The sequence below is a fragment of the Erigeron canadensis genome, chromosome 3 (assembly GCF_010389155.1).
Source record: "Erigeron canadensis isolate Cc75 chromosome 3, C_canadensis_v1, whole genome shotgun sequence".
NCBI lineage: Eukaryota > Viridiplantae > Streptophyta > Magnoliopsida > Asterales > Asteraceae > Erigeron > Erigeron canadensis.
Genome location: NC_057763.1, coordinates 30,408,585 through 30,431,154, shown reverse-complemented (window position 1 = coordinate 30,431,154; position 22,570 = coordinate 30,408,585). Strand labels below are relative to the sequence as shown.

Here is a 22,570-nt window from a genome sequence, read left to right as displayed (position 1 = left end):
TCATATAATTTTTAGTTTTTTACAAAGTCTTGACTCTTTTTCCATCAACGTTTTTGAAAGTGGCATCCCTTTTCGGAACTAGAATACAGTTTGCCATTTGGATAATGTTTCTCAAAAAAATGTTGAAGGGTCATCATGCTAAACGTTTGATTTAAAAATATAGGAGTGGCCGTTGACAAGCAAGCTTGACTCCAAGATTTACGGACCAAGTGAATCCACAATTACCAAAGAGGACATTGAGCATGAGCTAAGAGGTTCCATGGCTTTTGAAGAGGTAAATTTAAAGGAATGTACATACTAAAATAATGTTGTGCTTGTTAAGTAAGTATTTAAAGCTTTTCAATGTGTACCATTGTAGGCAATAGAACAAAAGAGGCTTTTCGTTATAGATTACCATGACCTGTTGCTACCATATGTGAATAGAGTAAGGGAGCTTGAAGGAACAACACTTTATGGTTCAAGGATGTTAATGTTCCTAACATCTAATGGAACATTGAGACCATTAGCCATTGAATTAACGCGACCACCAAGTGATGAAAAACCACAATGGAAGCATGTGTATACACCTTGTTCTGATGCTACAGGTGCCTGGCTTTGGAAGTTAGCTAAGGCACATTTCCTTGCTCATGATTCTCATCATCAAGTGCTTATTAGCCATTGGTAAGTCCAAATTTTGGTATGTGTATGTGTATGTATATATATATATATATATATATATGAAAGCCTTTTGACATCTTTTCAACTTCACATCAGGTTACGAACTCATTGTGTAACTGAACCTTACATAATTGCTACCAACCGTCATCTTAGCAAAATGCACCCATTACATAGGCTATTGAGTCCTCATTTTCGGTATACAATGCTTATTAATGGCTTAGCTCGACGAGCCCTTTTCAATGCTGGTGGTATTATAGAGTCATCTTTTACTCTCGGAAAATATGTTTTGGAACTTTCCTCTGATGTACATGCTCAACAATGGCGCTTTGATCACGAGGCACTTCCCGCTGACCTAATTAGAAGGTAATATGTTCCAACATATTCACAACAAAAAGAACTATTGTATATATCAACGATATATAGTTACAGATTTCTACATTCTATGATCATAGGGGAATAGCTGTTGAAGATCAAAGTGCACCACATGGTTTCGCTACAAGAAAAATGTTGATTAGTGACGACTTTACTTAGTAACGACTAAAATTTGGTCACTAATATCTTCATTTAGTTACCATTAAGAAAAAGTGGTCACTAAATTTGGTCACTAAACAAATTTAGTGGCCAAAAAATAACATTTTTTCGTCTCTAAACCAAATTAGTCACGGACCTTTAGTGACGAAAAGTGACGACTTAAAATTTGGTAACTAATTTATCATAATGACCAAAATTTGGTCACTAAACAAAATTAGTGACGAAAATTTGGTCATTATGATAAATTAGTGACCAAATTTTAAGTGGTCACTTTTTGTCACTCTTCGTCACTAAAGGTCCGTGACTAATTTTGTTTAGAGACGAAAAAATGTTATTTTTTGGCCACTAAGTTTGTATAGTGGCCAAATTTAGTGACCACTTTTTCTTAATGGTAACTAATTGAGGTTATTAGTGACCAAATTTTAATCGTTACCAAGCAAAGTCGTCACTAATTAACATTTTTCTTGTAGTGTTTAAAACTTGCAATTGAGGATTACCCATTTGCAAATGATGGTCTACTTCTTTGGGATTGCATTAAACAATGGGCTAATGCATATATCAAACACTACTATCAAAAATCAGAACTTGTTGAATTTGATGAAGAACTTCAAGCATGGTGGACTGAAATCCGAACTGTCGGCCATGGAGACAAGAAAGATGAACCATGGTGGCCACAACTTAAAACACAAGAAGATTTGATTGGAGTTGTCTCAACTATGATGTGGGTATGTTCTGGCCATCATTCGGCAGTCAACTTTAGTCAATATGATTATGCAGGGTATTTTCCTAACAGACCAACCATTGCAAGAGCTAAAATGCCTAATGAAGATCTAACCAAAGAAGAGTGGCAAGAATTCATAAACAACCCCAAGGACGTGCTCTTGCGTTGCTTTCCTTCTCGAATTCAAGCTACCAAAATAATGTCCGTTTATGACATCCTATCAGCTCATTCTCCAGATGAAGAGTACATTGGTGTCAACGCAAATCCTGCGTGGAAGGATGAGCCAGTTATAAAGGCTGCATTCTTAGATTTTAAAAGGAATATACAAGACCTTGAAAGTATAATCGACTCGAGAAACAATGATCCTAATTTGAGGAGCCGAAATGGAGCAGGGTTGTTGCAGTATGAGCTGTTTAAACCATTTTCTGAACCTGGGGTGACTGGGAAAGGTGTCCCGTATAACATCTCCATCTAATCAACTTGAATGTTCACATTTGTCCAAGGATAGAAGCTTGATGATAGTTACATTATAGCATATAGTACATTAGTACTTTTACTTACAATGTCTGAGTATCTCTTTATAATGTTATAAATATATATCTCCTGTCATATACATAGCAATGACACTACTTATTTGTGAAAGGTTTTATCAAAACTTAAGATGTTTCACATCGTATTCAACTATTGATATGTACGTGACCAAAAGCTACTTCATAAAGTAGAATATGAGTTTTAGACATTCACAACCATAAATTACGATAATTATTATATCACATAAACTATCACTAAGATTGATATATGATGTATGTTCCCAAGTCACAACCCATCAATTGTAGGTTTAAAGTCTTATGGTGAATATTATATAAATATGTGTAAAAATCATAAGATTTACTCGTATATAGTTACCTTTGTATAAAAGAAAATCTAAAATTAATATTGGTATGAAAATTTAAAATGTATATGTATCAATCTTGAATTCTTGATCTTACATGCATAATCAATTGTGTTGTTAAATATTGTAAACTTGTAATAATTTTATGCAATTAAAACTTTGGATTGTAAAAGCTATACTATTTTAACTACTTAATTGTATGTTATTTCACATGTCACATGTGCATCTCATCTTGTAGTCATGGTTTGTAAAAGTTTACTAGCATTCTTAGTCCCTAAAAACTTGGTTTTGTTGCAACCATGATCCTTTTTCACTTAATCCAGTTTAATATAATCATTTAAATATGTTACATGTCTTTTATGTGTGGGGCAAAGTTGACCTTTAATATGAAAAAGGGCCATTTTCTCAATCAACTCTATGTTTTTGCAATCAACTCTCAATAGTTGAGTTAATTGGAAGATTGGTCCATGTGGTTTGTAGTTTTAGAATGAGTTTTTTTTCGGGTCACAAGTAATCGGGATTCCTAAATCAAGAAATTTTCGCATACTTAGTTCAAAATTAACAAATTATTAGTGATGGTCATCAAGTGCCCACGTGCCCTCACGTTCAGAGATCAAGAACACAAAAAATTAACGACCACTAACGAATACATTAACTTTGAACCAAGGATGCAAAATATTATTGATTTAGAGACTTTTAATGCTAGTGAACTTGAAAGGGGATCTCATTGCTAAAATGTACAAACCACATAGACTAATCTTGTAATTAACTCTTATTTATATGTATATGTATATATATAGACTTTTCATGTAAAAAGACCATATTTGTAATCAACAACGGTTGCAACAAAGCCATGTGTTTTAGAGACCATGGATACTAGTAAGACCTCTACCAACAATACGTCATTAGGGTCTTTATTGATACGTTATCCCACAACACCCTTAGCACTATTGTGTTGTGGAGGTGTCATCATTGGATGTATTTGGTTAAGACGAGAATAAATCTAGGAGGATGGGTTCAAGTGGGGCCACATGGGGTGTTGCAACCAATAAAATTAAAGTTTATTTTTCTTAAATGATAATAAAATATTTAAAGAAAATGTATTGTTGATAATGGGTATTCTTAGGGTATTGTAGAAAGAAACGGTGCAATGCCGATATGATAATACAAAAATAATAAAAGAATTCATTATTGAGAAAAGTCTAAACTTGAAAAAGGACTACTATGGTAAAATGGACAAACCATTGTTGCACTACACTCTAGTTATTAAAATTAATTTGATTATTAAATTTTGAAATTGAAAACATTGGAAAGTTTAATTTAATGTTAAGAAGAAGTTCATATTAGGTGTTATAATTGTGAGTGGTAAGTAACACCTTTTTTCTCACACCTTTTTTATACTAGAAATGTAAAAAAAATTAAAAAAAAAAGAAAGATATTAACAAAGGTTAATAGATATACAATTATAAAAGATAACCTTATATAGGGTTTAACCATATGGAACCTAACTAAATTTTAGATCCGTATCCAACACTGGATACGGAGTTTACGATATTATCAATATTGGATATTCATACATTTAATTCATAAAATCTTATAATTTTGAATATATACGGTTATAAGTGTTATACTTTGCAAGTTGTAGTACAATAATCGCAGGTTCGTCACTGCCATTATTTGCTGAGACATATTGCTGGAACTGTTTGCCGTAGCCATTCCACCAAGCACATGCTACAATAATTTCTCTATTATAAAATATTCTGAAATCAGTTGTACTCATAATGTGATACTTTTTTAGAGCGGCAAAACTCATAATGTAATATTATTATGAAAGATAATTAAGAACTAAAATATAAACATACTTGTGATCTTGTACTTGACATTTAAGTATAAGTATTTGATCATGATGCGGACCCATAACACGAATAGGTTTATTTTCAATCACATGTTTTATGATAATTAACTAACAATTAGGATTGTTTTCATATTTTTTTTGATAACAATTTGGACTCTTGATTTGAGTGACAATTGTAACTTTAAAAAATTAAATATAAATACTTTTTGTAACTTTTTAAAATTTTTAAAAAAAAAAACTCCTAAAATTAATGGCTAAAAATAAATATAAATGAAGTATTTTAATATATAATATAAGACAGTTGAACTAATGACTTATTAACCAATCAAATGTCATCATTTAGATTAACTATAAATTAAAAATCCTAATAATCATTATCCAAATATATTATTATATTATTATTATATTAATTTGTAGAAAAAGTCTCATTAATTTACATTTTTTTTTACCATCAATAATTTACACTTTTTAGCCCTCAATATTTAATTTATATTTATTTTTAGTCATCAACTTGAGAAGATTTTATTTTTAGAAATTTAAATGTCAAGTACAAGATCACAAGTATGTTTATATTTTAATTGTCTTTCATAATAATATTACATTATGAGTACAACTGGTTTTAAAAAATAATACAATAAAGAACTTATTTTAGCATGTGCCTTGTGAAATGACTATGGTAACAATTTCATCAATATATCTCAGCTAATAATAACAGTGATGAACTTGTGGATATCATATTACAAATTTTAAAGTATAACACTTAAAACCGAATATCTTAGAAATTATAAGATTTTATGAAATAAATGTATGAAAATCTAACATTGATAATATCGTAAACCCCGTGTCCAGTGTCGGACACGGGTCTAAAATCTAGTTTAGGACTAAAAAGTGTAACGTATTGATGGAAAACAAAAAAGTATAAACTAATATAAATACTAATATAATAATATATTTTGATAATTATTATTAGGTTTTTTAATTTATAGTTAAATTTAAATGATGACATAAGCGAAATTCAATTTGATGAAATTGAGCGATTTGATTGGTTAAGTCATTAGTTCAACTGTCTTATAGTACATATTAAGATTAAGATAACGAGAGATGGTAATATAAGACTGTTAGGTGCCTAAGCTTAGTTGTGGAACACTCATAAATTATTTTTTTAATACATAAAATTCATGGAGGCCAAATCATTTATTCATTAATAATAAAATATTGAAAATTTTGTATGTGAGGGGTTTCACATCTAAGTTTAGGTGCCGAACAACTTTATATTCACTTTTCCTCATAATAATATGATGTATACTTTTATTTTTATAAAATAAAAGATGTTTTGATTAAAGTTTTATTAATAAGTGAAATTATTAATTAAAAGTTAAGTTATAAATAAATTATATTGATTGTAAGTGATTATCTTTGAAAAAAAAAAGTTGTTACGTTATAAAAATTCTTTTGAAAATTAAGTTGGTAATGAATTAAGGTAAGGGAATCATCAACGACGTTGGCTACTTAAGAAACTTTCAATTTATATTTGATAACTTCGTATCAAAGTTTTAAAATTTTACTTAATGGGTTGTAAACTTAATTTAGACTAGTACGGTACCCGCGCAATGCAACGGTGGTTCTTACGGTGGTCTGATGATGTTGGGGACGTGTGGTGATAACGACTATTGATGTTGGTGGCGGTGTCGGGTGTTCTAAATTGATATAAATGTAATTGATTTATAAGTAATTGATTTAAAGGAGTAGTTGAAATATTTTAGAAGATAAATTAAGGACTAATTGTGTAAATTATTTTATTATAAGTATAATTGTTATTTTGCATATTTTTTTTTTAACTTTTAATTTTTATATAGTAGTAACTATATAAGTATAGATAATTAACGGTAATTTCCGGGAATCCCACCATAAGTTAATTATTATTTTACCATTTACACACTCTACATAAAGCATACTTAAAGTCCTCCATCTTCCTGATCCGCGATCCCCGAAATCTCTCTTGATTCCGTAGATATATATATAATATATTATATATATATATCACCTCAATACATCGAGATTCAAGAATCTGAGATCAACTAGATCTATCAAATTTAAGGTACACCCATCTTCAATTTTCATCAAATAACTTCAAATTAAGTAACTTTTTATCGATCCATGAACATGGTATTGAATCATTCATTGTAATATTGTGTAAATATATATGTGTATATATATATTTGCAGGATTTGTTTGGAATAATGTTGACAAAATTTGAGACAAAAAGTAATAGAGTGAAGGGACTAAGTTTACATTCGAAAAGACCATGGATTCTAGCAAGTTTACATAGTGGTGTGATACAGTTATGGGATTACAGAATGGGGACATTGATTGATAAGTTTGATGAACATGATGGTCCTGTTCGTGGTGTCCATTTTCACGTCATGCAACCTTTGTTTGTGTCTGGAGGTATAATGTTCTTTCTTTTATTCTTTGGTTTTGTTTTTCTGTTTGGTATTAGTTAGTATAATGTGTGTGTGTGTATGTGTGTGTGTGTGTGTGTGTATATATATAAAATTATCAATGATACCCAATCCTACAATTCGGGTACCCGTTAACTCAGGGTAGAGAGACGGCTTCCAGAATTGTATGTATATTATAATGGGAGTATAATGTATACATCTTCAAGTTTGTGTTTTTGTTGATAATGCATGGGTACTATTCTTGTGATATACTCATGTTTGTGATACTATTGAAACTAATGAGAAAGTCTAATGATAGTGTATGAATTATTGAAATCTAATGACTTTAAAACTTGGAATTTTTTGACTTGAAGTTGGACTTGTTGAACTTCAGCTTGACTTGAAGTTGAACCGGTAAAGGGCAAACTGTACCAAAACGAAACCAACTTGTGTTGTTTTGCAATTGTGTGTATTTAACTTACGAACTGTCTATTGTGTGCATCAAACTTTTAATTCGATGTTATTGTATGTATCTGGTTACCTCTTCATTAGGTAAAAAGTACTTTTTGCTGACGTGACCTCAAAAGTTGCCGCGCCATTTGGAGCAGCGGTTTACAAGTTAGCCATTAACTATGAAAAAGTTGAAGTGTGATAAGTAGAAAGTTATTGAATATTACTGCAGCAAGCATTTTGGTCAATGGTTAATGTTTGGTTTTGTTCAATGCTAAAACTTTTTTTAGCAGTCTAGTTGGTCAAACATGGTCAAAGTACTTTGGATGCAATGATGCAAACATTTCACAAGCTGTATCAGTCCTTATTTAGTTATTTTCCGTGATGATCACATAGTAATTGAGGTATATAAGTGTGGTATCAGCATTATTAGAATGCAGATATGACTAATTTCTTTGCATTGGACCCTTTGCTTTTAAAGGATGAATGCTGTCTTAAGCTTGATGCTATGTCTTTTCTTGCCATTCTAAGTCTCATATGTGATAGAAAGTAAATATATGTGATAGAAAGTAAATGTATGCATGATATGCTGTACACATTTAACAACTCTCAAAGGGGTGCACTCTACCCTCAACAAACACACACACACACACACGATATATGAGGAAAAGTCTACTCACAGTTATGGCTTCTGCAGGAGATGATTACAAGATTAAGGTTTGGAACTACAAGTTGCACAGATGTCTCTTCACTCTGCTCGGACATCTTGATTACATCCGTACTGTGCAATTTCATCATGAATCTCCCTGGATAGTGAGTGCAAGTGATGATCAGACTGTTAGAATTTGGAACTGGCAGTCACGGACATGTCTTTCTGTTTTAACTGGTCACAATCATTATGTGATGTGTGCATCCTTCCACCCTAAAGAAGATCTTGTGGTGTCAGCTTCACTTGACCAGACAGTTCGTGTTTGGGATATTGGATCCCTAAGGAACAAAAATCCATCACCTGCTGATGACCTGATGAATAATTTAAGTCAGATTAACTCTGATCTTTTTGGTGGAATTGATGTTGTTGTGAAGTATGTACTCGAAGGTCATGATCGAGGAGTCAACTGGGCCTCATTTCATCCCACATTGCCTCTGATTGTCTCAGGTGCTGATGATCGTCTGCTGAAGCTGTGGCGAATGAACGGTAAGTGGTAAAAACAATGTTTTTTCTTAGAATTTCTCTTCTAAATTGGCTAAGTTAAGTTAGATTAGTAGGCATATCTATTGCATACGGAATATTCTATGTTGACTTAGTCCTTAGATTTTGAATTTTCACTCTGGCTTCTGTTTCTTCGTAACTATGAGTTAATTAATATTATCTTTACTAGAAACTCACTTAAGCGATCCTTCTGTATTTCCAGACACGAAGGCTTGGGAAGTGGATACATTGAGAGGGCATGTAAATAATGTATCATGCGTTATGTTTCACACCAAACAAGATATAATTGTTTCCAACTCGGAAGACAAAAGCATTCGTGTTTGGGACGTGACAAAACGTACTGGTATTCATACTTTTCGAAGAGAACATGATCGATTCTGGATACTTGCATGTCACCCGGAAATGAATCTTTTTGCAGCTGGACATGACAGTGGGATGGTTGTTTTTAAACTTGAAAGAGAAAGGCCCGCTTTCTCTGTAAGTGGTGATTCTATGTTCTATGCTAAAGATCGCTTCTTGAAATATTATGAGTTCTCGACTCAGAAAGAAACACAAGTGATGCCCATCCGACGGGCAGGGTCGACATCTTTGAATCAGGGCCCACAATCTCTTTCATATAGTCCTACAGAAAATGCGGTTCTCGTATGTTCAGAAGTTGATGGTGGGTCTTATGAGTTATATATTGTACCCAAAGACAGTATCAGCAGGGGCGATACAGTCCAAGATGCGAAGAAAGGACCTGGAGGGTCAGCAGTCTTTGTTGCCCGAAATCGATTTGCTGTGCTTGACAAAACCAGTAATCAAGTGATAGTCAAGAATCTAAAGAACGAGACTGTTAAGAAAAGTGGACTTCCAATTACTACAGATTCTATTTTCTATGCTGGGACGGGTAATTTACTATGCCGGGCCGAAGATAAAGTGGTTATTTTTGATCTTCAGCAACGAGTCGTTCTTGGTAGTCTTCAAACGCCTTTTGTCAAGTATATTGTCTGGTCAAATGACATGGAAACCGTGGCCTTACTGAGCAAGCATGCCATAGTTATAGCTAGCAAGAAGCTTGACCACCTATGCACTCTTCACGAGACAATTCGTGTCAAGGGTGGTGCCTGGGATGACAATGGTGTTTTCATCTATACGACCCTGAATCACATCAAGTATTGTCTTCCCAATGGAGACAATGGAATAATAAAGACCCTTGATATCCCTATATACATCACAAAAGTTTCAGGGAATAAAATATTCTGCTTGGATCGGGATGGAAAGAGCAAAGTTATAGTTATCGATGCAACAGAATATATATTTAAATTGTCGTTACTAAGAAAAAAATACGACAATGTCATGAATATGATCCGAAATTCAAATCTTTGTGGACAAGCCATGATTGCTTATCTACAACAAAAGGGATTTCCTGAAGTTGCCCTTCATTTTGTGAAAGATGAAAGTACTCGTTTCAATTTAGCACTCAATAGTGGGAATATTCAGATAGCAGTTGCTGCGGCGAAGGAGATAGATGAGAAGGATCATTGGTATAAACTAGGGGTGGAGGCTCTTCGACAGGGTAATGCTGGAATTGTGGAGTATGCTTACCAAAAAACGAAGAATTTTGAGAGATTATCATTTCTTTACTTGATTACTGGGAACATGGAGAAGCTATCAAAAATGCTTAAAATTGCTGAAGTTAAGAATGATGTCATGGGTCAGTTTCATAACGCCCTTTATTTGGGTAATATTCGGGAACGTGTTACTATTTTAGAAAAGGCAGGTCATTTACATCTTGCTTACATTACTGCTTCTGTTCATGGGCTTCACGATGTTACTGAACGACTTGCAGCTGAGTTGGGTAACATTCCCGAGTTGCCTAAGGGCAAGGTACCTTCACTTCTGATGCCACCAACTCCTGTCACCCGTGGGGGAGATTGGCCACTTTTGAGGGTCATGAAAGGAATCTTTGAGGGCGGTCTTGACAATGTAAGTAATAAGGTTGTTGCTGGCGACGAGGAAGAGGAAAATGATGGTGATTGGGGTGAGGAACTGGATTTAATTGATGTGGATGGTATTGAAAATGGGGTTAGTCAAGAAATCGGTGAAGATAATGAAGAAAACGACGAGGAAGGAGGGTGGGATCTTGAAGATTTGGAGCTTCCTCCTGAGGCCGACACTCCTAAAGCTTCTAGAAGCTCCCATTCATCTGTTTTTGTGGCCCCTACTTCTGGGATCCCTGTCAGCCAACTTTGGATTCAAAAATCCTCACTAGCTGCTGAACATGTAGCAGCTGGTAACTTTGATACCGCAATGAGATTATTGCATCGACAATTGGGAATGAAAAACTTTACTCCTTTGAGATCGTTGTTCATTGATCTTCATTTTGGGTGCCATTCTTATCTGAATGCTTTCCCGTCTGTTCCCGTATTGTCTATACCAATTGAACGGGGTTTGACTGAGTCAACTGCCTCGAGGGGGCCACCTGCACTTGTGTTTAACTTTCCTCAACTGGAAGAGAAATTAAAAGTGGCTTATAAAGCCTTTACATCCGGAAAGTTTTCTGAGGCCCTTCGAGGTTTTTTGAATATTCTTCACACAATTCCTCTTATTGTGGTTGAGTCAAGACGAGAAGTTGATGAAGTGAAGGAACTGATTCTTATTGTAAAAGAATACGTTTTGGCTCTACAAATGGAGCTCAAAAGAAAAGAAATTAAAGATAACCCTATTCGTCAACAAGAGCTTGCTGCTTATCTTACCCACTGTAAACTTCAAGTTCCACATCTGAGGCTCGTGTTACTAAATGCTGTGAAGTTATCTTACAATGCAAAGAATAATAACACCGCTGTGAATTTTGCTAGACGGTTTCTAGAGACAAATCCCACCAATGAGAATCAAGCAAAGACAGCAAGACAAGTGTTGCAGGCGGCAGAAAAGAATCTGATCGATTCATCTAAGCTAAACTATGATTTCAGAAATCCGTTTGTGATTTGTGGAGCGACTTATGTTCCCATTTATCATGGGCAGAAAAAAGTTTTGTGCCCATATTGCAGCTCCAATTTTCTACCGAGTGAAGAAGGGAAGTTGTGTAGTGTATGTGATCTTTCAGTGATAGGTCTTGATGCTTCAGGGTTGTTATGTTCTCCGTCTCAGGTGAGGTGATATGTTACTAAAGTTTTTGAAGTTCAAGCAGCTCTATACATATACATTTGGTGGTGCAATCCGGCTGGCATAAGGTATGAACTTTATTTGCTAGTTGAATGAGAAGTAAAGGTGGTAGTATTAGCCCATTTGCATTGAAACGTGTATATTCGGATTATTGTTATCTCTTATGGGTATATTAGCTAAAAAGGGTGCAGGTCAAATCGGTGGAAAGTCGTCAAAGTGTAACATTTATTTTTATATTATTCTAAATCATTTCCATGAACAGCTTTAGGTTAGCATTGAAATAATTTAATTTTTTAAGTCATCGTTAACACACTATGATTTATGAATATACTGGCATTCTTTGACTGTAAGTGTTCTGGATCAACATGACCCGCCTCATTTAAAAAGTTACCCTTTTTGACCATCGTTAATACACTGCTAGAGAAAACTACAAAAAGTGAATCTTTTTCTCTCAAAAGCAGTTGGTGCTGAATCTTTATCGCTATCTTTTTTTAGTTCACTTTTAACCAGCCCTGCTCGTTAATAAGTAAATTAAGAAAAAGGAAGCGATAAAGGCCTGAAACCATGTTAAAACACAAAGTTGTGACCACATTCAAGATGTATACATAAAAAAATACTGCAACTGCATGTTTTTATTCCCTAGCTTTATTACAGTCAAATCCACTTCGTCATCTTAAGAGTGAGTTATAACAACATTGTGATTTATTATTATTGAATGTGAGTTATATATCACTCACGATCTTGGCCATGGTTTTTATTTCACTCGGAATCTCTTTCTCTCCATGATTTAGGATTTTGAGATTTCGATATAGGACTATATAGTTGGCATATTATCTCCTTTTGTCCTTTGATTCTGATGAATCTTTCTGAAGCTTTTAATTAATTTGTGGGGTTGATGTCATCTGTTAAATGGTGAAAGGTATATTTTTGGTTGGTCAAAACTATATTGGCATTATTTGGGAACGCTTTGTTCTAGAGTAAGTAACTAACTGCTCAGTGCCGCCTTCCGCGGGTTTTGAGCCCCAATACCTCGACGGTGTATGGGGGAGGTTAAGATGTAGGCAGACCTTACCTCTACCAAAGTAGAGAGGCTGCTTCCAGTTTCTACCTAAATGGTAGAAAAGGCCCTCCAACCTTTGCATGGGATGAGGATCTAACCCATGACCTCTATCTCCAGAGGCAAGAGTGTTTACCACTGATCCAACCATGCTGCTTTTTGGGAACACTTTGTTCTGAAAATGATATTATGGATCATAAGTTTTGATGGTGTCTGTGAACACTTAAGAGTGATGAGTTTTAGTAGTTGCAGTGGGTGATAATGAAGAATACTGAACTTTTTAGAAACTTATTACAGTAATGCAATAATAATAAGAGGATATCACAACATCTGCCCCCTTAAATTGTTGAGGTTACCAGCTTGCCTTCCCATTTATGGTGATTCGGTTCGTTGTGATCACCCCGAACCACGCTAGGTCTCAGCGTGGTCCATGTTTACGGTCTAGTTAGGTCAGGCTGCCGTAGAAGACACGGTGTGGTGTATATGATTATTACCAACACTCTTAACAGTCTCAACATGGATGATAAATTTTGTGAACCTTTTGACTCTTCATGGGTAACTTAAATTGGTTTCTTAATTCTGTCTTTGCAGATGAGCAAATGATGGTAGATTCTTTCATGGATACTTTTACAAGTCTTTGTTGATAGAGTAGATCTGTAAGCTCTTCTGACAAGCAAGATATTTAACGCCATTGCTGCACTTAATTCCTTGGTTTAATTCTGTTCATCCCTTTGGAGAATGCTTTGTTTATGATCTTAAGCTGAACCCATCTTTGTACTATTAAATTCATTTAAGCTTAAGTACTTTTAATATATGATTTTGAACTGCAAAATGCCACATTTACATCTTCTTTTGCCGTTTTACTTACAGAGTTATATTACTTTACGTGGTGTAGACGTCTTGCATTTGTAGATTTTCTATTTCTGTTGCGGTTTGGTGAAAGTTGGTTTATGGAATTAACCCAGGACCATGAACTATTCCTTATCCTTAAAGTTTGTTCTTAGGTCCAATATGATTCTATCTACCTATGCAACATGCCAATTAACCCTTAGACATGGTCCCTTGTTCCAAAATGACTTTACTAGGTTCCAATTATCTTAATAAACCCATAGTTACTTGTTACATTCTGTATCTTAACTTGGAATTATGCAAAAAGAAAGGTGAGGTGGCCCATTTGTTAAAAAAAGTGGAACTTATGCAGTTTGGTTGTCAACATGTTTTGACCCACTACCAAACTCGTGCAGTTTGATAACTGAGATGCTCCAACCGTATCCTCCTAATCCCCAACATACCCTAAATATATACACTAGAGATGGCAAGATCAGGTTGGGAGTGGCGGAGTGGTTTAGGTGACGGGTCAAAACATGTTCAGATTGAAACGAGTCATGTTTATTATGGGCTGTATTAGACCAGGTTGGGCAATGTTGCTAGCAAACAGTTTACTTGACCTTTATTAAATATATACAATAATCAATTCGCTAATCACATTACAAAGATATCATTCTTAAAACAGTAATCTAAATCATTAAATATTACGGGTTGACATGTTCAATTAACCCAGCTCAAAGTTAAAGGGCTCAGATTTAGTACTTAGTAACCTAGCGAGATTGGTTGATGGTTCCACTTTTAGTTATCAAGATTCTGACAAATGTTCCTGTTTGTAGAAGAAAAGGTTCTATAATGGCAGTAGGTGGTCATATCATATGTTAAGGTAACTTATTGATTTTTGCATGTCCTGCAACTTGCAAGAGCTTTGTAATACACTACTCCATTATTTTAGTCCAAGTAACCGAAAAACTGACAATAATAAGAGTGTCTTGTTTATTTGCATGCTCATTCAACTTCTGCTACAATACTCTCAATTGGAATGTGGCTGGGACAAGAGTGCACCCTAAGGCACCCCCACCCTAATTACCCCACATGATTTTTGGGGGTGGTTGGGTCTAGTTGTCAGTACTCAATACCATTTGTTTGGCCTTCATATATATATAGGAAAAATGTATACCAAGGGCTACAGTACATTTGGGTCAAATATGAAGGTACTACTTATAACATGCTTGTGGGTTCATTTGGTTTTCATGTTTACTAGTGTAAATGGTGATGATAAAGTAATTGGGAAGGATGCGTATAGGGTAAATGTTACATCTCTCGAGTCTTCTAGGGGGTGAAGGAATTAAAGAAATACGAAACAGAACTACTAATAATGTAGTGATTAATAACAAAGGAAGAGACAATGGGGGTGGAGGTTATGGGTGGGGGTTTGGTTGGGGGATGGGGTGGTGGTGGCGGTGGTGGGGGCGGCGGCGGTGGAGGTGGAGGTCGCGGCGGTGGAAACAAACGAGGAGGAGGTGGAGGAGGAGGCGGTGGTGGAGGTGGTGGAGGTGGCGGATGGTGGAGATGGGGGTGTCAGAATCACCCAAGAAAGAAAAGTCATAGCCATCGTCACTTTATTCGCCATGGTGAGCATAGAAACTTCAGTCCACTTGGAGAAAATTATTACGTTATTGGGGAATTTGCGCAATGTATGGGCGGAGGGAGATGTAAAGGGATGAAACTAGACTGCCCACTTCATTGTGGCGGTCCATGTTTCTACGACTGCACTTACATGTGCAAACCTCATTGCCGCCGCAAACCATAACTCCCTCTTGTCGCAAGTTTGTTTCCCCAATTTCTTCATTTTCATATCATATTTTGTTCCATTGAATTGCAAGTTTTGCCGAACTTATTTCTCACTCATTTTTGTTATGCCAAAGCAATGTCTAAGGCCCCGAGGGTCATTAAGAACGCACATCGACAGTGTCTAATTTCTTGTTTTAGTCTTCCTGATTTCGTTTGTTCGGGTTTCATATGTGGTTAATTTTGTTTATGGAAAGAGTCTCTTGTTATGTTAGTAATTCATAATTGTTCTAAGAAATAGTGTAGGTTCTCTATTTGTAAAAGGATTTGGTGTACGAATGCACATTAATGTTTGATGTTGATGACTTCTGCTATGATTACTTCTTATTTACTATCAACTGTTACTAGTAAAAGCTTAAAAGTGATAATATGAAAAAGTGAAAATCATATTGATAGCTTTCAAAGGGTTGATATACAATACTTAAAATCATAAAATACTACATTTTGTATTTAAAACCCAATATTTTATAATTAGTCACGTGTCACCATTATATGCTCCATCTTATTGTTAATCTATTTATCAGGCCTTGCTTTTATATTGAATTCAAGCTCAATAAACACATCTTATAATGTAAAAGATAGTGTTGGTGAATGGTGATGTTCCACCCTAAAAAACTAACGGTAGTATATATTAGTTCTATTATATGATCATATAAGTAAACTTTGGCTCACCCAAAATACTATTTTGTCACTTGTTTGTATTTGCTAAATTTTACAGCCTGTTTAGAACCAAAATTTTAAATCCATCAAGCTTATGCTTGAGCTCAAGTAAGTGTATTAATAATGAAATTTAGAGGTTAAAATTTTTGTTGGCCTTGTTCAACTTGTTCTGATCCAATAGTATACTAACGGTAGTATACATGTGCTTTTTTCATTACTAAAATTCAATGTTTTTTTTTTCAACATGAATTTACTCAAATACATATGATCCAATTGAGATATTTTTTTTTATCCAATGGAATCAAATGTATATGATCCAATTAAGATATTCTGGTGACCTTTTATTTTTGTACAAATTTTTTTCTCGATAACCACCAAAATGTTAGTTCGAGTGGTTTGAAAATGCTATAAGCATATCCCCTCATCTGATTTGCTAAGCATTTTGGGTTCGAGTCAAAGTTTAGAAAGAAATTAAGCTAATTAACTTTGGATACAAACATATGTATTTTTCATTATTTTTTATTGGTGACTTTATGAGAAATTTGTGGATACAAAAATGTTAGCTGTCACATAATAAATTAGTACTATCAATTAAAGTAAGACATAATTTCCCATTTGTAAGGAAAAACCAATTGCAAGGGTTTTCTTTGGCCCACTCGAAGAAAGCGACAATTAACTTTTAATTTTATTACAAACGAGATATGTCACCCGGACGTTGCCCCGGGAACATTATATTTGTTAACGATTTAATAAAAAATATTATTAATCAAGAGATAATGTGTCATAAATTTTTTTAAGAAAACATGTATTATTCAAATTATTAAAAACTGACATTTGTCAGTTAATAAATGAACTGTAAAAGTTTTGTGTGAAAGTGAAAGTCGTTCGCATAAAAGTTTAGTGCTAAAAGTGTAAAAGACTTAAATGTTGTGGTGAAAATAAAAGAAAATCAAAAAGTATAAAAATTTAGTGCTAAAAGTATAAGGGGTTAAAATGTTGTGGTGAAAATAAAATGAATAGAAAGTTTATTATTCTTTACAAGTTTTCCCGTACATTTCTTTTTAATTTATGTGTTAAAAAGTTTGTTGTTAAAGTGTAAGAGCTTAAAATGTTGTAGTTAAAATAAAAGATTATCAAAAAATAGAAAAATTTAGTGTTAAAAGTGTAAAGAGTTAAGATATTGTGGTGAAAATAAAAAGATTAAAAAGTTTACTAAGAATTATAAAAGTTTTGTTCTAAAAGTATAAAGAGTGAAACTATTGTGGTAAAAATAAAAAATAAAATAAAAAGCATACTATTCTATACACGCTTTCCTGTACCTTAAAATAAAAGAAAATTAAAAACTAAGAAAGTTTAGTGCTAAAAGTGTAAAGAGTTAAAATATTGTGGTGAAAATAAAAAGAATACAAAGTTTACTAAAAAAATATTATAGTTTAGTGCTAAAAGTGTAAAGATTGAAAGTTTTGTGTTGAAAATAAAAAGAATAAAAAGTTTACTAAAAAGTATTATAGTTTAGTGTTAAAAGTGTAAAGATTAAACTTACGTGGTGAAAGTAAAAAGAAATAAAAAATATACTATTACTAAAAAAATATTATAGTTTAGTGCTAAAAGTGTAAAGATTGAAAGTTTTGTGGTGAAAATAAATAAAGCAAAAAGTTACTAAAAAATATTATAGTTTAGTGCTAAAAGTGTAAAGATCGAAAGTTTTGTGTTGAAAATAAAAATAATAAAAAGTTTACTAAAAAGTATTATAATTTAGTGCTAAAAGTGTAAAGATTAAAACTTACGTGGTGAAAGTAAAAAGAATAAAAAGTATACTATTATTAAAAAATATTACAGTTTAGTGTTAAAAGTGTAAAGATTAAAAGTTTTGTGGTAAAAATAAATAAAGCAAAAAGTTTACTAAAAAAATATTATAGTTTAGTGTTAAAAATGTAAAGATGGAAACTTATGTAGTGAAAATAAAAAAATAAAAAAATACTATTCTTTACACGCTTTTCAAGATTTTGTTTTTAATATATATATTATATTATAATATCGGGCCTATACAAAATATCAAATGATATTCGTATTATAAATTTGGGTAAATTACATAAAAGGTATTCAACTTTTTTTTATTTTTAAATTTAAGATATCATACTTTTTTTATAAATAAAAGGTATTCATATTTTCAAAAATTAGAAATAAAACTTTTTTTATAACATTTTTAATCATGTTTTCGCTAATTTTGGTACATGGCTATAAAAGTGATATACGAGTTATTGAGATACCCAACATTTATATTAAAGATTTGATTTTTCAGCCAAAATGACTTTACAGAAGCCTTTAAATAAAGTAAAAAATTTGACAAATGAATCGAATCTCGATGAAATCTGAGTAAATAACTTTGTTAGATCGTTTGAAATGTGTTATGTGATGATTTATTTAGTCATTTTGTATCGGTAGTTTAAAAAGAGATTGGCGGTCCCTAGAGGTGGATCTTGACTCATTTAACACGGGGGATCGGAATTCATGGAAACAAAAAATAACTCAACAAAAAATATTCGGATGGTGTCAAAATTCACAGGATCTATAAATAAAATTAAGAAAAATATTTTTTAGACGCATAACGGAGAAAACTATACTACTAAACAAAAAAAAGGGGTCGGGGCCCCTGTGGGTATCAACAAAACTTCACCCCTTATGATATGAAAACTTAACGGAAACCATGCTTTATAATGTTAAAGAAAGGTTTGTTTTTACTTTTTTTTGAAAAGTTTGATACCTTTTATTGATAAAAAAAAAAAAAAGTTGGAGTACGTTAAATTTAAAAATCAATAAAGTTGAATACCTGCAATTTACCCTATAAGTTTTGATAAATCTATAAAATAGTATGACGTTTTAAACAAAAAGTACAAATTATTTAAACAAATATGTGATAGATTAATCAAAACTTATGGTACGAATATCACTCTCTATACAAAATATTAGCTATTTACTCGTATATGTGAAACCTTTTGGTTAAAAAAGTAAGATACAGGACCTTTAATGGAACTTTCTGAAAAGTGAGAATTTATTCTTTTCCTTTTGCTGTCAAGCTTTCAAGTTTCCCCAGTAAAAAATTACAATTTAGTCCTTGAGCTATGTATATCTATACTAATTATGGTAGTTACTAGTTATTGTTATCAAATCCTACGACACCATCAACACATACTTTCAAACTTATTTTCAAACTTTTCAAAACTTTTGTAACAATCTTTTAATTATTTCATAATAATTTCCATAATTAAAATGTCATGATTTATTTGAGTTGTATATAAATACATTTCATTTCACACAAAACTTTCATAATACCATTCTATCAACAAACCTTTCGATCTTTTCATTGTATCCTCAAATGGCTAACACAAGTCCATCTACTAACTCTTCTTCATCGGCAAATGTAGTGTATAGAGAAGTACTACACGATGCGTAATTTCTATATGTAGGTCCTTTAAACTTTACATTTGGAATTATTTAATTTTACATCTAAGTTGCAAGTTGCGTATATAGATATTTGTTAGATATATGTTTAATTGTATCTATTTTTAGATTAACATTGGTCGTTGTTGCAGCTACGTTATCCATCGTATGCTATTGTTTAATTGATTGTTCACGCTTATTTTTATTTGTTAATCACGACATGAGAAGTCTTTACCATAGTATCCCGCACGAGTACCATGCTAGTATTTTGTAATAAACTTTCATATTAAATTGAATAACACAACTACACAAGTGGACACCTTTGACGGTTTGACACTTTGACCCATACGATATAATACTACTTCGTACTACTATTGATTCAAAATAAAAATTTAACTTTAAAATAATTATAAAATTTGTAATCATATTAGTATACCATCAAAATATAGCAAATAATATTACATTAATATTGTATTTTTTTTATTTCACACACTCTTAAAATAGAATTATTTTATTTGAAAGTTATATTAACAATAAAATGATACTATTAACTGTTGGTTCAATTCCGGGTGACAACATCATTATAAAAGTTTGTCTTGAGTTTATTTAATATGTACTTGTAATAAACGTTAAGTTTTCGCGTATAATAAAGTCAACCTCGAATTGGTCAACAAGTTGACTTGGTCGAGCTCGACCTGGTCAAGCTTGAATTGGTCAACACGTTGACTTGGTCGAGCTCGACCTGGTCAAGCTCATGTGGTGTCCGAGTTGGGCTTTGGTCCATGAAATTCGAGGTCCGACTAGTCCATTAGTTTTAGTATAAATAGAGATTAAACCTTATGTTTAAGGTGAATCTTCCAGTCGTTTTGTTTTTCATATTTTCGTATTTCGAACCTGGTGTGTTACTTGTAATTGCATTTACCGAAGTAATATACGGTTCCAGTTTATTCATATTCGTGTTCGTGTTGTTGATTGCTTTTGTATAAGAATTTTCGCACTTATACATTAGATACTTAATCTCGTTTGATCCGGTGGCAAAGGGACTTACAATTGGTATCAGAGCCAACGGAGATATTCTTTTGGTTCGGGATTAAGGTTTTAGCATCGATTAAGGTGTTTTCTTTCGTTTTTTCGGTTCAGACAAGCTTCAGCCGCTCCACTCGAGCTCGACCTATCAAGCTCGACCTCGACCTTTCGAGATCGACCTAGTTTGGAGCTCGACCTAGCCTGGAGCTCGACCTAGTCAAACTCGACCTAGTCAAGCTCGACCTAGTCAAGCTCGACCTAGTCTGGAGCTCGACCTAGTCTGGAGCTCGACCTAGTCTGGAGCTCGACCTTTTCTGGAGCTCGACCTCTTCCGGAGCTCGACCTAGTCTGGAGCTCGACCTATTCTGGAGCTCGACCTATCCAAGCTAGACCACTCAAGCTCGATTGTAGAAAAACGTGTGGATTTTGTTTTGACCATAACTTTCAAACCGTAACTCCGTTTTTGACGATTCAAGCGGCCACGAATTCGTAAATGAGTCTACTTTCCAATGGTTATGGGAACATCACTTGACCTCGACCAGGTCGAGCTCGACCTCAAGCTCGACCTCGACCTCCTACTAGCTCGACCAACCTTCTGATATTTTGTGCTCGAAGGTTCGTGCACTATATATATACGTATCTTTTGTTCGAGTAAAATACGTTTTAGAATTTGCAATCTTGATTATGTTTAGGTTCTGAACTTGTCTAAATATTAAACTTGTAAACTCTTTTGAGTTTAGGTTTGATATCTATTAATCGAGTTTTGGACTTGTAAACTTGATCAACTTTAGATTCTAATTTATTACTTTTCGAATAGTCAAGAACTTGTAAATTTGATTTAGTTTTGGTCTATGCTTGTTGGAATATTGAACTTGTAAACTCTTTGAGTTTTGGTTCGAATTCTGTAATAAAGCAATAGACTTGAAAACTTGATCAACTTTAGGTTCTAAATTTAGACAACTCGAATCAATGATGGCTAGAGTTCTATCCTTTATAGAAGATTTTAAGAAATCTTAGAAGGAATTCAAGACCATGCCAAAAAGGTTGTTCTAACAAGGAGCTACTGGGTTATCTCTTGATTGTATATATAAACGACCGTGTCATGATGTTGTTATGGCAATGAGCTACTGTGTTATCTCTGGATTGCATATGTGAACAACCGAGGGATGAAGATGAGAATGAGAGACATATTGTAACCAAAAACAAACATATAGGCTGTTTTAAGAATTTTGTAGAGAAAAAGGGGGGATAAAAATTCAAAGCTTCCATGTTTTCTATGCAAAATTCTTGGGTGTTCGTAGCAATGAAGATCATGGTGTTTCGTAAGGGTTTAGTCATGGCATCTTTCTGGTTTTGAATCCGTGTGACATGTGTCCGACCTAATTTTTGGATCAAAGGCGCCTGATTTAAGATTAGGTGATTCAAATGAATCAGATGAAGATTGAAGACCGTGATTGAAAATCCGAGTAAACTGTTCATGATCTTTGCTTAACATGTGTTTGGGATTTTTTCGAAAAGCTTTTGTGATAAATTTAATCATTTGTAGCCGAGAAATTGAAAATCAAACCTTTATTTAATGCCAATGATGTAGAGATGATTAATCCGGTGACTAGTGAAGAGGTTGCAGGTTAAGTGGTTCTCTATGTATTTTGGAGATGCTTACATTGAGGGGGAGATTTGATATAAAAGACTTTAGGTGATTGGTCAATTCATGAAGATACAAGACAAAGTCAGACACTATTGGTTGCAGACATGGATCTTGTGATTGCTGCATATCTCAAATTCAAGTTACAGAATTTCTTATCA

The 22,570-nt window shown here is 33.4% G+C and overlaps 3 protein-coding genes across 3 annotated transcripts; all 3 read left to right on the top strand.

Annotated features, from left to right (window-relative positions):
- Positions 1-259: 259 nt before the first annotated feature.
- On the top strand, positions 260-2,384 carry LOC122591885 (lipoxygenase 2, chloroplastic-like). The gene is made up of 5 exons (XM_043764113.1): positions 260-274; positions 359-660; positions 754-1,020; positions 1,110-1,149; positions 1,659-2,384. Exons 1-5 carry the CDS (start codon positions 260-262, stop codon positions 2,382-2,384), a joined length of 1,350 nt encoding a protein of 449 aa, XP_043620048.1.
- Positions 2,385-6,648: 4,264 nt separating this feature from the next.
- On the top strand, positions 6,649-13,807 carry LOC122591172 (coatomer subunit alpha-1-like). Its single transcript, XM_043763393.1, has 5 exons — positions 6,649-6,754; positions 6,882-7,104; positions 8,245-8,742; positions 8,960-11,972; positions 13,553-13,807. Exons 2-4 carry the CDS (start codon positions 6,897-6,899, stop codon positions 11,896-11,898), a joined length of 3,645 nt encoding a protein of 1,214 aa, XP_043619328.1. The 5' UTR covers positions 6,649-6,754; positions 6,882-6,896; the 3' UTR covers positions 11,899-11,972; positions 13,553-13,807.
- A 1,387-nt stretch (positions 13,808-15,194) lies between these two features.
- Positions 15,195-15,937, top strand: LOC122591884 (glycine-rich cell wall structural protein 1.8-like). Its single transcript, XM_043764112.1, has 2 exons — positions 15,195-15,402; positions 15,451-15,937. The coding sequence occupies exons 1-2, from the start codon at positions 15,195-15,197 to the stop codon at positions 15,597-15,599; spliced, it is 357 nt and encodes a 118-aa protein (XP_043620047.1). The 3' UTR covers positions 15,600-15,937.
- Positions 15,938-22,570: the final 6,633 nt, after the last annotated feature.

Excerpts from the sequence above, each read along its gene's own strand:
- LOC122591172 (XM_043763393.1), top strand. The coding sequence starts at position 6,897 with ATGTTGACAAAATTTGAGACAAAAAGTAATAGAGTGAAGGGACTAAGT. Across the intron at positions 7,105-8,244 it reads ACCTTTGTTTGTGTCTGGAG|GAGATGATTACAAGATTAAG; the intron begins GTATAATGTTCT and ends TGGCTTCTGCAG. Across the intron at positions 8,743-8,959 it reads GAAGCTGTGGCGAATGAACG|ACACGAAGGCTTGGGAAGTG; the intron begins GTAAGTGGTAAA and ends CTGTATTTCCAG.
- LOC122591885 (XM_043764113.1), top strand. Across the intron at positions 1,021-1,109 it reads CCCGCTGACCTAATTAGAAG|GGGAATAGCTGTTGAAGATC; the intron begins GTAATATGTTCC and ends CTATGATCATAG. Across the intron at positions 1,150-1,658 it reads AAAGTGCACCACATGGTTTC|TGTTTAAAACTTGCAATTGA; the intron begins GCTACAAGAAAA and ends TTTTTCTTGTAG.
- LOC122591884 (XM_043764112.1), top strand. The coding sequence starts at position 15,195 with ATGGGGGTGGAGGTTATGGGTGGGGGTTTGGTTGGGGGATGGGGTGGT. Across the intron at positions 15,403-15,450 it reads AAAGAAAAGTCATAGCCATC|AAAATTATTACGTTATTGGG; the intron begins GTCACTTTATTC and ends GTCCACTTGGAG.